The sequence below is a fragment of the Muntiacus reevesi genome, chromosome 3 (assembly GCF_963930625.1).
Source record: "Muntiacus reevesi chromosome 3, mMunRee1.1, whole genome shotgun sequence".
NCBI classification, from domain to species: Eukaryota; Metazoa; Chordata; class Mammalia; order Artiodactyla; family Cervidae; genus Muntiacus; species Muntiacus reevesi.
This window is the reverse complement of record NC_089251.1, coordinates 119,039,929-119,056,656: the sequence shown is the minus strand read 5'-3', so window position 1 is coordinate 119,056,656 and position 16,728 is coordinate 119,039,929. Positions and strand designations below refer to the sequence as shown.

At 40.0% G+C, this 16,728-nt stretch overlaps 1 protein-coding gene across 4 annotated transcripts in view; it reads left to right on the top strand.

Moving 5' to 3' along the window:
• The window catches only part of LOC136164855 (nuclear body protein SP140-like protein), a 93,164-nt gene that overhangs the window by 6,297 nt on the left and 70,139 nt on the right, over positions 1 to 16,728 (top strand). For 3 of the 4 annotated variants that reach the window (XM_065930408.1, XM_065930407.1, XM_065930406.1), the window contains exons 3-6: positions 148 to 300; positions 8,316 to 8,493; positions 9,840 to 10,008; positions 15,616 to 15,696. In XM_065930408.1, coding sequence (XP_065786480.1) covers positions 269 to 300; positions 8,316 to 8,493; positions 9,840 to 10,008; positions 15,616 to 15,696 — 460 coding nt within the window. In that variant the 5' untranslated portion in view covers positions 148 to 268. Of the gene's footprint in view, positions 1 to 147; positions 301 to 8,315; positions 8,494 to 9,839; positions 10,009 to 15,615; positions 15,697 to 16,728 lie in introns of those variants that run through there. The other variant, XM_065930409.1, reaches the window with a different exon arrangement.

Here is a 16,728-nt window from a genome sequence, read left to right as displayed (position 1 = left end):
TCCTGCCCTCTCTTCGTTGCAGGAGCAAGGGGTTCCCTCTCTTCTCTGGATGCTCTGCTCCTCCTCCCTGGGGGCTGAGACTGGGAGGAGGAAAGACCAGCGTGTTGACACCCAGTTCAGCTGTTTCACTTTTCTTTTACGCTTTAGGTGCCTCACCTGAGGGGCTGACAGATGGGCAGACTTTCTTGTCACAGCTCCGGGAAAGGACAGAGGAAGTAAAAATCTAAGCAAGAGTGATCTGGGGCTGGCTCCATGGTCTGAGAAGAAGATGGCAAGTGCAGGCAGCTCCTCTAACTGCAGGTTAGTCCTGGCCTCCCGTGTCCTGCATCTCTCCTAAGGAGAGAGCATGTCCTGGCGTCCATGCTCGTTATTTCTGTCTGCCCAGTCTCAGCCTGCAGGTATAAACAGAATGAGATGACAAATCAATCAATTAATGAGTGGGGGCGATTTCAAAAATGTCGGTGGATTAGCTGTTGGGGAAACTGAAGGACACCTTGACCGACACCCCCTTCTTATTTTCCTGTAACCCCAATGGAGCTGGGTGGGCCCTGTTGGAACTCCCTGGTCCCTAGAGGACTTGTGGCAAGGCTGGGGGATTCCTTGTGACCTCTGAACCCTCTCATTTCCCCCAATGCCTTCTTCATCCCTACCTCCAAAGAGAGTTCTGTCCAGGAAGCATCTTTTTAGAAAAATTAACATCCAAAACGATCACCCAACTCTTGGTAAAAACATTGTGCAGTTTCTGGGTAGTAGTGGTGGGGGAGGGAGAGTGGGGTACCAGTTTTGTCAGAGCCCTGAGTCCGAGAGTCAATTCAGGAACTCGCTTGGAGGAACTGAAAGTAGATGGGGTTCAACATGAATGAATGCAGACAGGCAGGGAGGCCGCGGCTGTCTTTTCTATTCTGGGATGTACTACACATCTGGCTAGAGAAAGGGAAATTGTCTTTGAAAAAGAGAAGACTTATTGTCAACCATCAATCCATTTTTTGTGGTAAATGATTTAATCAATGTAAAAGTATATGATGACTCCTCTAACCTGGGCTGCCAAGCTGGGGATGTTTCTGGCACTAGCTGGGCCCCAGCATTTCTACCTGCAGTGGTGCAGCCTGCCAGGTCCTTAGTGCCCAGCGCCCTTTCTCGTGGAGGCTGACTCTGCATCCCTGCTCCCACTTGCTCCTGAGAGATGGGAGAATGAGCCAGTGAAGCTTGAAGTCCAACTAGCCTTTGGCTTCCAGTCAGGAAAAGAAAGGCTCTGAGAGGTGAGGGTGGGGTAATGCGAATCTCATAGAATGAGCTAGGAGGGTATACATCTGCTTCTATTTCCTGGAAGAGGTCATAGTTGAAATGGTTTGGTAGAATTCACTAGTGATACCATCTGGGCCTGGTGCTTTCTTTTTTGGAGGGCTATTAGTTATTGATTCAGTTCCTTTAATAGATACAGACCTATTCAGATGAGCTATCTCTTTGTGTGAGTTTGGCAGTTTGTTTCAAGGTTTGCCCATTTTATCAAATTTGTAGGGATAGCGTAATCTGTAGTATTATTTATTTATTATCCTTTTAATGTTCATAGGATTAATAGTGATGAGCTCTGTTTTGTTTTTGATATTGGTAATTTCTGCCATCTTTTTCTTTATTAGTCTAGATAGAAGTTTATCAATTATTTATGTATCAATAGTTTATCAGTTATTGTATTGATTTTTAAAAATTAGCTTCTGCTTTCATTGGTTTTTTCCTGCTTTCCTGTTTCAATGTTATTGATTATTACCCGATTTTTATGATTTCTTCTGCTTGATGTAGGCTTAAATGTCTCCTTTTTCTCTAGTTTCTTCAGATGGAAGCTTATATTATTGATTTAAATCTTTCTTCTAATATGCATTTTAACACCACACATGTCTCTCTAAGCACTTTTGTGCTGCATTCTGTAACTTTTGTGAAAGTGTGTTTTCATTTTAATTTCATTCTAAATAATTTTAAATTTCTCTTGAGACTTCTTTGATTCTAGAAATAGGCTATTTTGTCTTTAAGTATTCTGGAATTTTCAAAATACACAGCTACATTTCTGTTATTTCTACATTTATTGTGGTCTGAGAATATAATTTTTTCTGATTTATTTTCTTTTTAATTTGTTAAGATAAGCTTTACAGCTCAGAATGTGGTACATTTTAGTAAATATTTCATGTGAGCATGAGTGGTGTGTATATTTTGTCACTGTAGAATAAATAGTCTTTAAGTGTCAAGTAAATCAGATTGGTGGTGCTGTTCAGGTCAACTATATTTTTACTTACTTTCTGCCTCCTTGTTCTATCAAGTACTAAAAGAGGGGTATTGAATTCTCCAACAACAGGAGTGGATTTGTCTATTTCTTCTTGTAGTTCTATCAAATTTTGTCTCATATTTTGATGCTACTTAGATTAGTTGCGTATACATTAAGGATTGCTAAATCTTCTTGGAGAAATTTGCTTTTTATATAATACTTCTCTTTGTCTCTGAAATTTTCCTTACTCTGAGGTTTTCTCTGAAATTAATGTAGCTACTACCACTTTCCTGTGATTAATGCTGGCATGGCATTTCTTCATCCCTTCACTTTTAACCCATCTCTGTTTTACATTTAAAATTCCTTTCTCAAAGACAATATATAGTTGGGTGTTACTTTTTCGCTCTGTCAATCTCTGTCTTTTAATTGGTGTATTTAGACCATTCCTATTTAAAGTGATTATTCCTGTGGTTGAATTAAAATCTACCATGTTTGTAACTGGTTTTTAATCATTGTGCTTATTTGCTTCCATTTTTCTTCCTTTCTTTTTCTGCCTGTTTGTTTTATTGAACATTTTATTGAGCATTTTGTGATTTTATTTTCTCATCTCTCTTAGTCCATCAATTATACTTCTTTTAGAACATTTCATTGCTTTCCCTAGAGTTTGCAATATATATTTACGACTAACCATATCCACTCTGAATTAAGCTATACTGCTTCATGTTTGGTGCTATACATCAACATGTTTTGTCTCTCCTATTTTGTTTGTGTTTCCCTAAGAATTTATTAAATAGAGACTTGCGGCTCTTTCAGCTACAATCCTCACTTATTATTATACTGGAGCCCTCTTGATGAAGAGGTAAGGTGCAGAGGAGAGAAAGCATTCTTTAGTCTTATGATTAAATTTCAATCTTGTAGAGGAACTGTGTCCCTAGACTGTACTTTTTAGAATGACTCCTTAGATATTTTCCCTTTCCTCACTCCATGAAATGAGACAGAAGCCTAGAAGAAGCTGGATTTTTAGGTAATTACCCTTCCCCTGGCTCCCCAGGAGTTTCCCATTCTCATGTAAATTCACATTCCACCTCCAATTAAACTTCCCATTTAAGTATTTCTGTGGTCTATGACTCTAAGTGACTTCTCTTCCAGATAGCTGATCTCATCTGTGATTCTCTGGATTTGTCTATCAATCAGTTTTGGGGGTGACTGTTTGCCCTGTCACCCCAGTTTTCCTGTATGTACATGAAATTCATTAATTTTCAAGTTTTTTAGCTTTTTTTTTTTTGTAAGGATGTCAGTGATGACTTCTTAGGTCTTTGCATTGTTAGAACTGAAACCGAAAATTGAACTTTTTAAACCACTACAAGTTAGATTCTTCTCTTAAAACTTTTGTATTAAAATTATGGTTCTATTGTAATATTATCTTATAGCCAGAACTTGTAACCTATTTAATTTCTCTTTATTATTATTTATTTCGATCAATTCAGGGCCCAATACTTGGTATGTTCTTGTGTTTATGACCAAGTTATTAATACATTCATTTTGGAATTTTAAAAACTTATATCCCATATATCTTTTTAGATACACTTGTGGAGTAAAAAATTGAAAGTAAAAAATTTTAACCTTGAAAGATTTGTCTGTTAGTAGTCTGTATTATTGAAATACAGATATTGTGAATTTTGCTCTCTGTCTTGTTTACAATTCTTTAAGGTCACTTGCCCATTTTTTTACTTTTAACATTTTTACTGTCACTTTTTGTTGTATCTTTGGTAGTTGTATCAAAGCTAAATTGTATCTTTATAGATGAAAATTTAATCTATGTAAAATGACACATATCTTCTTGCTAATAAATGTTGAGGACACTTTTAATATCTAATCCCTCTTCATTTTTCTCCATTTAAGAAAGACAGTACGTTTTCTTTACTTTTATCTTTTGTAAGATTTATAGTCTCACTTTGATTCTATTTGTTACCCTTATGATTCTAATTAATTCTCAAGTATATGTTTCTCTAATTCAACACATCCAATGTGAAGCCAGGCCGTTTGAGTTTAGTGTCTTTGAAGTCCAAAGGGTTGCAAAGCGTCGGACATGACTGAGCGACTAAGCACCACACACAGCACATGCCTCTGGAACAGACAGTTCTAAAAATCTCACGGGTACCTGGCTGCTTCAGGGACTCCTCATCCTGGACTGTCTCTGACTGGTGAAGAGCCACCATCTGAAGTGGCAGCCACCACAGCAAACTGAGGTACAGTGAGCATGACTCACACATGCTGGCTCCGAATTCCTCTCCCAAAGTGACACCCATCAGGACAAGAAGGCCAGAAGGTGCAACCCTACCTTTGCCCAGAAGTAAAGAACATTGAGGGCTTCCCTGGTGGCTCAGACGGCAAAGAATCCGCCTGCAATGCTGGAGACCTGGGTTCGATCCCTGGGTTGGGAAGATCCCCTGGAGGAGGGCGTGGAAACACACTCCAGTATCTTGCCTAGAATTCCATGGACAGAGGAGACTGGCAGGCTACTACTGTCCATGGAGTCACAAAAGGTTGGACATGACTGAGCAAGTAAGCACACACACAGAATATTAAACATTGAAACTGTGTGACCAGCACAGAGAATGCATGAGCGACGTGTTTTCTGAGCCTGGGTACAGCTATTTTTCTTTCACATTTCACACACAAATGACTGAACAGGCCATATATGTTTTACTCATTTCCTTTTAATTCTGAATCTACACACTTGCATAACTATTTTAGACAGTCAGATGTTTCAAATTTGCTTTCCATTCCTCCTTTACAATTTTTTTCCAGCTATGTTCTGGAAAAATTCTGTTGTCTTTATTTTATGATCATTTTAGTTAAACTTTAAAAAAAAAAAATTCAGTAATCTTTTAAAATTTCCAGGCCCATTATCTTATTTTCTGGTCTTTTCTTCTTGGTATCCCATAGTATCGTCTCCTATGTGTATGGAAAATTTTTTTTTTTTTTTTTTAGAAATTCTGTTTCCTGTAACATTTCTATTTATGCTGGAGTAATCTTTGCTCTCTGCTCATCTTGGTTCTGCCCTTTCATGCTGTTGGTTTCCATGAACGTCTGTGGTCTGTAATTGTTTGTTCATTCTTCAGGGCAAGGCACTGATAAGCTAGCTTGGGACTCCACTTAATGAGATGGGCTTGAAAACTTGTGGCTTTGTTGGGTGAATTCCAAATGCCCAAAGGCAAAGATGTTTTTTTCCTGAGTCATTTACAGTTTTCTTAAGAAGAAACCTCTGGTCTCCTGCCTAGATGGAGAAATTCTGTGTTGGGGTCAGCGAGGAGTGAGGGAGCACATTGATTTATATTTTCTCTTTTCAAACAATCCCTCTGTTTTTATCCTAGTGTCTTTTTCCCTGCCTGCACTACCTCCCCAGGGGCCTCTAAGGCACACTGCACCCCTCTCTGACCCCTGGGAGCATCCACCACCAGTAATAGTGATGAATGTCCTGACCACTTTTTCAGACTTCGGTTTAAGTATCTCATCTAATCCTTCTCTCTTAGTCATAATGACTTTAATTCCTTTACTAATGTTTTATAAGACTCTCTAGCGAGAGAGGAGAAAAACACTTGTTTTCAATCAATTATCTTTAACCAGAAGTCTTTTTCATTTTTTAAGAAATTCAATGAAGAAGTGGGTTTTTTTCTATCATGATGTGTATTTGGAGAATGGGAAGTTCCAATGACCCTCTTACAGTGGGATAAAAAATATCCTATGAGTCTATATACCTTTTAGCAACACCAAGAAGTGGATTGAGAAATTATCAGCAAGGGAAACAATTTATCAAGCAAGAATCAGAATTACAAAGCTTTTTGAGTACTAAAATTACTTCTCAGAGATGTGGTTATGTCTGAAATCCAGAGCTCTTATAGTTCTTCGTGCATATAACACTTCCACAGGCACGTTAAGATACAGAACAACCTTGTCCTAGTTTTGAATATTCACACACACCTCTATATTAGACCAAACAGAAAGACATATTCTCAATATTTAATTGAAACTTTACTAGAGAAGAGTCTTTGACCTAATTTTATGATGTGGAATGCCATTCCTGTCTCTGCAGTTACAGATGGGAGTGGTCTATTTCTTTTATACCTTCCAGAGATTTCTTCTATTTGTTATCAACTAAGAAGACTTTCAGTTCAGTGGTAGATTCTGTAGTATTATCTCAGTTGATTTTTTATTTCTTTGTAACTTATTTTTTGATGATGTGTATTTGTCAGAATTCTTCAGAGAAACAGAACCAATAGGCTGTATTGTGTGTATGTGTGTGTGTGTGTGTATGTGTGTGTGTGTGTGTGTGTGGAGAGAGAGAGAGATTTATTAATAAGGAATTGGCTCACCCAATAATGGAGGCCAGCAAATCCGAGGTCAGCTATGGGCCAGCAGCCCAGAGATCCTGCAGAGTTTCTGAAAGTAGTCAGCTGGGGAATTCCTTCTTATTCAGGGAGGCTGGTGTTTTTGTTTCATTCAGGCCTTCAACTGATTGGATGAGGCCCAGCTCACATTATGTCAGGCAAACTGCTTACTCAAATTTCACCAATTTAACATAAAATAGTAGTCTTATCCTCCCAAGTCCTCCAGTTTGACACATAAAATTAACCATCACAATATCATTATAAATTCCTATAAAGTTTTATCATTTTAAATCTCAATGTTTTCCAAAGAGAGTTTGGGTGAAAGTCTCTTCACGGTAGTTTTAAGTAGCACAGAGTGAATTCTTTCTAGGTGCAGGTCTTCCTTAAGCCCAGTGTGTTCTATTGCACCCTTGATTATCCTCTAAGTTAAATAGATTCCGTCTATTCTGGTCCTTCCACAAGAACATAGCTTTATCCATGTTGACTCTCCACTGAGTATCTATCATCAAAACGGCAAATAACACATGTTGGTGAGGATGTAGAGAAAAGGGAGCCTTCCTATATTGCTGATGTAAATTGGTGCAGCCGTTGTAGAAAGCAATATGGAACTTCCTCAGAAAACTAAAAAGAGAAATACAATATGACTCAGCAAATTCATATCTGAAAAAAGCAATAACACCAATTTGAAAAGATATATGCACCCCAGTTCTCCTAGCAGCATTAGTTGCAATTATCTATCTATCTATCTATCTATCTATCTATGGCTTCCCTGGAGGCTCAGATGGTAAAGAATCTGCCTGAAACGCAGGAAACTCGGGTTCAATCCCTAGGTCAGGAAGAATCCTGTGGAGAAGGAAATGGCTACCCACTCCAGTATTCTTGCCTGGAGAATATCCCATGGACAGAGGGATCTGGTGGGCTACAGTCTATGGGAATTGCAAAGAATCGAACATGACTGAGTGACTAACACTTTAACTTTCTTTTCATATATATATATATTCCATATATATATGGAATACTGTGTGCTGTGCTGTGCTTAGTCACTTGGTCTTTGTGACCCCAGGGACTGTAGCCTACCAGGCTCCCCTGTCCATGGGATTCTCCAGGCAAGAATACTGGAGTGTGTTGCCATTCCCTTTTCCATATGGAATACTACTCAGCAATAAATAATGAATGAAATTTTGCCAGTTGCCACAACATATATGGATACTAAGTGAAGTAAGTCAGACAGAGAAAGACAAATACTGGATGATTTCACTTACATATGGAATCTAAAAAATACAACCAACTAATGAATATAACAAAAAAGAAGCAGATTCATAGATTTAGAAATCAAACTAGTGATTACCAGTGGGAGGAAATGGGGGAGAGGGAATTTAGAGTGGAAGACTGGGAGATACAAACTGTTGAGTGTAACATAGGCTACAATGATGTATTGTACAACATGGGGAATTATAAATAGTATTTTGTTAACTGTAAATAGAATGTAACCTTTAAAAATTGTGTAAAAATATATGCAGTAAATATTCATGTAGAAAAAAGAATAGTCATTATAATATACCATTTCATATATAAAAGCATTCAGAAGCTATAAAAAAAAGAAAATAAAATCTAGCCTCCATCTCTTGGAAACCCAGTGTCTACTTTCATATCGTGTCTTTGTTTCTCAGAATGATCACAGGGGATCAGAACCCAGAGGAGCAGCACTCAGTGGAGCAGCTTTGCTATGAGTTCGTATTCACGCTCTTCAAAGAAAATAAGGTGGAGATCGCAAATGCCATACCAAAGCTATTTCCTTTCCTCATGGGCCTGCGAGATCGGGACTTCATCTCTGAGTCAATGTACGAGGTAAGTGAGTGGAATTCCCTCTTGACAACCAGCCCCACACTAGATTCTGCCAAATTTAGAATGCGATGAACAGGCTAAAGGGCCTCTTTTGAACAGGGACCTTCGCCATCCCGTCAGTTAGGAGGGGATAGGAGAAGCAGCATCGCAGACAGTATTCCTTCTTCTGTCGTAAATGGGAGGGGGCCATGACGATGGAAATGCAGCAACTCTGGAAATGGGAATGAGACACAGGTGGGAGCGTCTTAGGTCCACTGACACAATGTAATAGCAATAACAAAATTAAAGTGAATAAGTGAGTTGGGCAACATTTCACCACAAAGCCCTCTTCTTTTACACGCTTGAATCTGAGGTGAATGAACTCACAGGGAAGTTGTGTCACGTTAGGATGAATTCGGAACAAGGTGCTTGCTGCTGTCTCCAAACTGTTTGTTGTTCTTTAGGCGTTTCTGGATGCAGAATGCGCTGTGGGCCTTCCTGGGAATCTGGGGGCAAGTCATCGTTTTGTCTTTGTAAATTTTCTTTGCCCTTTGGCCATGTTCATAGGTTGCCAAGTTTCCTGGAAGTGAGGGCAGTGGTTATTTTCTGGTCAACAAAATAGCCACCCAATACCAGTAAGGACCACTCCTGAAGCATCCTGGCCAGGCTCTTAAAGTCCCCACACCACATTCAATTTTGAACTTATTTTTATTCTTCAGAGTTGCTCTCTTAAATGGACATCAATGTCAGAGAGGCAGGTTAACAACATGAGTCTATTTTTACAATGGAGAATATTTTAGATGCCATCCAAATATACGTAGTGAAAGTGAAAGTCGCTCAGTGGTGTCCTGTTCTTTGCGACCCTGTGGACTATATAGTCCATGGAATTCTCCAGGCCAGCATATTAGAGTGGGTAGCCGTTCCCTTCTCCAGGGGATCTTCCCAATCCCACGGATTGAACCCAAGTCTCCCGCATTGTAGGCGGATTCTTTACCAGCTGAATCACAAGGGAAGCCCAAGAATACTAGAGTGGGTGATGGTGGTGGTGGTTTAGTTACTAAGATGTGTCTGACTCTTGAGATCCCAGGGACTGTAGCCCACCGTGCTCCTCTGTCCATGAAATTCTCCAGGCAAGAATATTGGAGTGGGTTGCCATTTCCTTCTCCAGGGGATCTTCCCAATCTAGGAATTGAACCGGGGTCTCCTTCATCACAGGCAGATTCCTTACCAACTGAGCTATCAGGGAACCAGTCCAAATATATGTAACATTCTAACACTTGACCAGGGAACAAATTTGTTTATTTCTGATCTGAGTCGCCCATAACCCATACACACAAATCTACATAATTCTCCATTCAATATTTTTTAAGCATTTTCAAGAAGCTTGTAGAAATCTGGTCCCGGTGGAAAGAGTGATGTATGACGTTCTCAGTGAGCTGGAGAAGAAATTTGACAAGACGGTTCTGGAAGCCCTATTCAGCCAGGTTAACCTGAAGGCCTATCCTGATTTACTTCAGATTCGCAATAGCTTCCAAAACGGTAATTAGAGCTTTCAACAACTTTTGGGGACTCAAGTCCACTTCATTCACTGATTCATTCACTCACTTTTCATCTATTTGAAAGTTATTTTACTGAGTGACTATCTAGTGGCAGGTAAAATGGGAAAGAAAACACACATAATCTGTGTCTCCATGATGCTTACACGTAATAGGGGTGACACCTTAACCCAGTAATGCCGCAAATGATTGCTCAGCCAGGATCTATATTTGAAGCTGAGAAGCATAGGATTTAAGTCTCTACTTTTTTGGAGGAAGGCATGAATTATGCCCGTTTGTTGGAAAGGAGGGATCCTTCCCTGACACGTGCAGACACACTCAAAGATGAAAAGATTTTCTTTGTAGGAAAAAATTTATCATTTGGGGCAGTCAGGTGCAAACTTACTTCCCCTAACAGAGTGGAGAACGTGCAGGGGAAGGCCAGTACCTACCCATGCATTGGGGAGGGGCAGCATGGGAAAGTCATATCAGGAAAAAGGAATGGTAGACTTGCAGAACCACGTGGCTACAAAAGGGAGCGTGGGTGGAAAGTTTTGGAAGCCCCTCCTGGAAAGAGGAGTTGGAGAGGATTTTTGAAGGTTGGACATCCTGTGCTAAGGAATTTGAAATTTATTATTTGAGAAACAAAGAAGTAATATAAGATTTTTGAGCAGAGAAAAAGTAAAAAAAGTCAGTATAAAGGATGGGATGTGATTTGTGAAAATTCTGTCTTGTAATATAAGAGCTCTCTCATTTCCACAATGTTATATCGAAGTCCAAAAAAGAAATAAAGAAAAGCCACAAATTTCAAGTCAATACTATTTTGTAACCATGGTGTCCCCAGGCCGCGGGTAGGAAGGAAAAGGTGGTTAACTTTACTGCCCACGTTTCAGGGGCTCCAACCCTCTCCCAATACTGTAAGGATTCTCCCCCCTGGACCCCAGAACCCACATCATGTGTGTTAATTTCTGGGGCTTCCTGTGGTGAGACATCCTACCCATGAGGCTTGCCCCTGCCCACCTCCTGGTCTAATGCAGCTGCCCACCTGCCCCCAGAGGAGGTTGTTGCTGGTACCTTCCAGCCCAGCTGTCCATAGGAGCTTAGAGTCAGCACCCCAGAGTCAAGATGCTGGTAGGAGGGGTCAGAGAGGCCCCCCACTCCCATCACTGAAATGCCTGCTTCTGGAGCCTCCTTACATTTCTAAAACCTCTCACCCACACAGCATTTGCCCCCATGTCCTCTTCCGAAGTTGGCCTGGGTATGAAGTCAAGGTGTCCTGGAGATGGAAAAAGCATCTCTTACTGCCCTGAACCCTTAGTGGGCATTGTCCCCCCACCAAGGAGGTGTGCTCCTGCCATCCATCCTTCTAGCAGCATCTTCTGTCAGCGTCTTTTTCTGTTGTTGAGTGTTTTTTCCTCATATCTTGTGAGTCTTGCTTTTCCAACCATGGTGCTGTTCAGTTCAGTTCAGTTGCTCAGTCGTGTCCAACTATTTGCGACCCCATGAATCGCAGCACGCCAGGCCTCCCTGTCCATCACCAACTCCTGGAGTTTACTCAAACTCATGTCCATCGAGTCGGTGATGCCATCCAGCCATCTCATCCTCTGTCGTCCCCTTCTCTTCCTGCCCCGAATCCCTCCCAGCATCAGGGTCTTTTCAAATGAGTCAACTCTTCGCATGAGGTGGCCAAAGTATTGGAGTTTCAGCTTCACCATCAGTCCTTTCAATGAATACCCAAGACTGATCTCCTTTAGGATGGGCTGGTTGGATCTCCTTGCAGTCCAAGGGACTCTCAAGAGTCTTTTCCAACATCATAGTTCAAAAGCATCAATTTTTCAGCACTCAGCTTCCTTCACCGTCCAACTCTCACATCCATACATGACTACTGGAAAAACCATAGCCTTGACCAGATGGACTTTCATTGACAAAGTAATATCTCTGCTTTTTAATATGCTATCTAGGTTGGTCATAACTTTCCTTCCAAGGAGTAAGCGTCTTTTAATTTCATGGCTGCAATCACCATCTGCAGTGATTTTGGAGCGCAGAAAAATAAATTCAGCCACTGTTTCCACTGTCTCCCCATCTATTTTCCTGAAGTGATGGGCCCAGATGTGTGCTGATTCACTTTGAAATGGCAGTTTTGATGGAGTGGTGCCTTGGCCTGGTTTCTCATGCTTGTTACCATCTCCCGGGTCACTGGTACAGCTATGGCAATATTTACTTCCTGTTTGTGCCACTCATAAAAATAGCCACTTCCTGTCTGTGCCTTTCAGACAGTGTCTTTCCCTGTTTCCTGGATCTCTCCCCACCCATCCCACCCCAGGGAAATAAGAGTTTCTCTTCAGTGTTGTGTCTCTATAACCAGATCTTCTTCCCTGGCCCAAGATCTTTTTTCCTTCCTTCCTTCTTCGCTCCCTCCATTCTTTCCTTCCTTCCTTTCTCTCTTCTTTTTAAAATCTTCAACTTCTAAAGACGTTGGGGCTTTTCTTCTATAACATAGATCTATTTCTTTAGAAACATTACCTTTCTCTTGAAAAAACCCTTCTGCTTCTTCCATAGTCTTAGTTGCACATAGAATTTACAAAGCACATTCCACATTTACCATTTATTTATTTATATTTTCCATTTATTTTTATTAGTTGGAGGCTAATTACTTTACAATATTGTAGTGGTTTTTGTCATACATTGACATGAATCAGCCATGGATTTACATGTATTCCCCATCCCGATCCCCCCTCCCACCTCCCTCTCTACCTGATCCCTCTGGGTCTTCCCAGTGCACCAGGCCCGAGCACTTGTCTCATGCATCCAACCTGGGCTGGTGATCTGTTTCACCATAGATAATATACATGTTTCGATGCTGTTCTCTCAAAACATCCCACCCTTGCCTTCTCCCACAGAGTTCAAAATTCCGTTCTGTACAGCTGTGTCTCTTTTTCTGTTTTGCATATAGGGTTATTGTTACCATCTTTCTAAATTCCATATATATGTGTTAGTATACTGTATTGGTCTTTATCTTTCTGGCTTACTTCACTCTGTATAATGGGCTCCAGTTTCATCCATCTCATTAGAACTGATTCAAATGAATTATTTTTGATGGCTGAGTACTATTCCATGGTGTATATGTACAACAGCTTTCTTATCCATTCATCTGCTGATGGGCATCTAGGCTGCTTCCATGTCCTGGCTATTATAAACAGTGCTGCAGTGAATATTGGGGTGCACGTGTCTCTTTCAGATCTAGTTTCCTCGGTGTGTATGCCCAGAAGTGGGATTGCTAGGCAGTTCTATTTCCAGTTTTTTAAGAAATCTCCACACTGTTCTCCATAGCGGCTGTACTAGTTTGCATTCCTATCAACAGTGTAAGAGGGTTCCCTTTTCTCCACACCCTCTCCAGAATTTATTGCTTGTAGACTTTTGGATAGCAGCCATCCTGACGGGCGTGTAATGGTACCTCATTGTGGTTTTGATTTGCATTTCTCTGATAATGAGTGATGTTGAGCATCTTTTCATGTGTTTCTTAGCCATCTGTATGTCTTCTTTGGAGAAATGTCTGTTTAGTTCTTTGGCCCATTTTTTGATTGGGTCATTTATTTTTCTGGAATTGAGCTTCAGGAGTTGCTTGTATATTTTTGAGATTAATCCTTTGTCTGTTGCTTCATTTGCTATTATTTTCTCCCAATGAGGGCTGTCTTTTCACCTTGCTTATGGTTTCCTTTGTTGTGCAAAAGCTTTTAAGTTTCATTAGGTCCCATTTGTTTATTTTTGCTTTTATTTCCAATATTCTGGGAGGTGGGTCATAGAAGATCCTGCTGTGATTTATGTCAGAGAGTGTTTTGCCTATGTTCTTATCTAGGAGTTTTATAGTTTCCGGTCTTACATTTAGATCTTTAATCCATTTTGAGTTTATTTTTGTGTGTGGTGTTAGAAAGTGTTCTAGTTTCATTCTTTTATGAGTGGTTGACCAGTTTTCCCAGCACCACTTGTTAAAGAGGTTCTCTTTTTTCCATTGTATATTCTTGCCTCCTTTGTCAAAGATAAGGTGTCCATAGGTTCGTGGATTTATCTCTGGGCTTTCTATTCTGTTCCATTGATCTATATTTCTGTCTTTGTGCCAGTACCATACTGTCTTGATGACTGTGGCTTTGTAGTATAGTCTGAAGTCAGGCAGGTTGATTCCTCCAGTTCCATTCTTTTTTCTCAAGATTACTTTGGCTATTGGAGGTTTTTTGTATTTCCATACAAATTGTGAAATTATTTGTTCTAGTTCTGTGAAAAATATCATTGGTAGCTTGTTAGGGATTGCATTGAATCTATAGATTGCTTTGGGTAGTATAGTCATTTTGACAATATTGATTCTTCCAAACTCATTCTATGTGGCCACCATCACCCTAATTCCAACACCAGACAAAGATGCCACAAAAAAAGAAAACTACAGGCCAATATCACTAATGAACATAGATGCAAAAATCCTTAACAAAATCCTAGCAAACAGAATCCAACAACATATTAAGAAGATCATACATCATGACCAAGTGGGCTTTATCCCAGGAATGCAAGGATTCTTTAATATCCACAAATCAATCAATGTAATACACCACATTAGCAATTGAAAGATAAAAACCATATGATTATCTCAATAGATGCAGAAAAAGCCTTTGACAAAATTCAACACCCATTTATGATAAAAAAAACTCTCCAGAAAGCAGGAATAGAAGCAACATACCTCAGCATAATCAAAGCTATATATGACAAACCCACAGCAAGCATTACCGTCAATGGTGAAAAATTGAAAGCATTTCCCCTGAAATCAGGAACAAGACAAGGGTGCCCACTCTCACCACTACTATTCAACATAGTGTTAGAAGTTTTGGCCACAGCAATCAGAGCAGAAAAAGAAGTAAAAGGAATCCAGATAGGAAAAGAAGAAGTGAAACTCTCGCTGTTTGTAGATGACATGATCCTTTACATAGAAAACCTTGAAGACTCTACCAGAAAATTACTAGAGCTAATCAATGAATATAGTAAAGTTGCAGGATATAAAATTAACACACAGAAATCCCTTACATTCCTATACACTAACAATGAGAAAACAGAAAGAGAAATTAAGGAAACAATACCATTCACCATTGGAACAAAAAGAATAAAATACTTAGGAGTATATCTACCTAAAGAAACAAAAGACCTATACATAGAAAACTATAAAACACTGATGAAAGAAATCAAAGAGGACACAAACAGATGGAGAAATATACCGTGTTCATGGATTGGAAGAATCAATATTGTCAAAATGACTATACTATTTATTTTAAATTGGCTTTCATTGTTTCCTGATCATTTGGAAAGGGAGTTGACCACTGTTTATAATTTTCCACTGTCTATTCTTTTTTAAACCTTGAGAGGTGTGTTCAGTGTGGAACAGCCATAAGATTACAGGGGCAACATCAAGTCTCACAGGACTTGAGAGACCCACTGAAGCCCAGGGTTCCCTGAGGGCTGGAAGATTTTCCCTGAACTGTGGGAGTCAAGGATGTGACTGGGTGTGTAACTGTGAGATGCAACTCCTGGTCCCCATCTGAGATCTCTACTTGTCTTTCCTTTCTCTTCTCAGCCATTCGTGACTTCTATTACCAAACCATTGATGAAGGAGAGACAAAGGAGATGCTCAACTCACAATTAAGCCATGAACAAGGTAATTCTGACTTGACAGAAGCTTGTTTTCTCATCTGCTAAGAAAGAAGGAGATCAGAGGTCAGGGGATTGAGCTTTTGGTGCAACAGGAAATGGGGAAACCAGAGCAGCAGTGTGTGTATGGGCTCCAGTTAGGCAACCAGATCTGGAATCCAAGAATATTAGCAGGCAGCTGTGACAACCGAGAAGGCAGAACATAAGTCCGAGAGAGGTCTCACTGTGACAATGAGGCAGAATTAAGGTGAAGAACTGATAGCAGTAACCGTGAGTTAGGAATTCAGTGGACCTGGGAAAGGATAAGGGTTTGGTGTTATTTGGACTTTGCTGGTGGCTTAGATGGTAAAGAATCCGCCTGCCAATGCAGGAGACCCAGGTTTGATCCCTGGGTCGGCAAGATCCCCTGGAGGAGAAAATGGCAACCCGCTCCGTTTATCTGGCCTGGAAAATCCCATGGACAGAGGAGACTGGCGGGCTACAGCCCAAGGGGTTGCAAAGAGTCAGACACGACTGAGCGTGTAACATACAGAGATAGAGAAGTCCAAAGAGGAAGTCTTTGATGTGTCAAAAGAAGAAACTATTGTAAAGTTCACTCATAATAAAAAAGAGGAAGAGAGGAAGAAGTAATTGTATGCAGAAGAAAATGTGGAGGAAATAGTGTTTTGTAGAAAAGAAGAAAAGGAAAAGGGAAGGAGTAAAAAGGGAAGAAGAGAACCAAGGTCAGTAATAAATTTCTGACAATAGTTACAACATACAACATCCATGAACCAGTAGACACAAGGTCAACAGTTGACATGGTTCAACTTGTTTAATGCTCACTTATGCAGTACGTAATTTTGTAAGCTGTATGCATGGTTTCTAACTTTTTAATCATTTCATTCATATTATTACTAATAATTATTCATTCTAAGACATTAATTGAAAATTATGATTTCTTTCTAAGTTACTGTAATTCAAATATTTCTTTATCAGGAGCATCTCATTTAATTCTCATAACAATCCTGTCATAAGGGTTTTGTTACTCCTATTTTTCAGG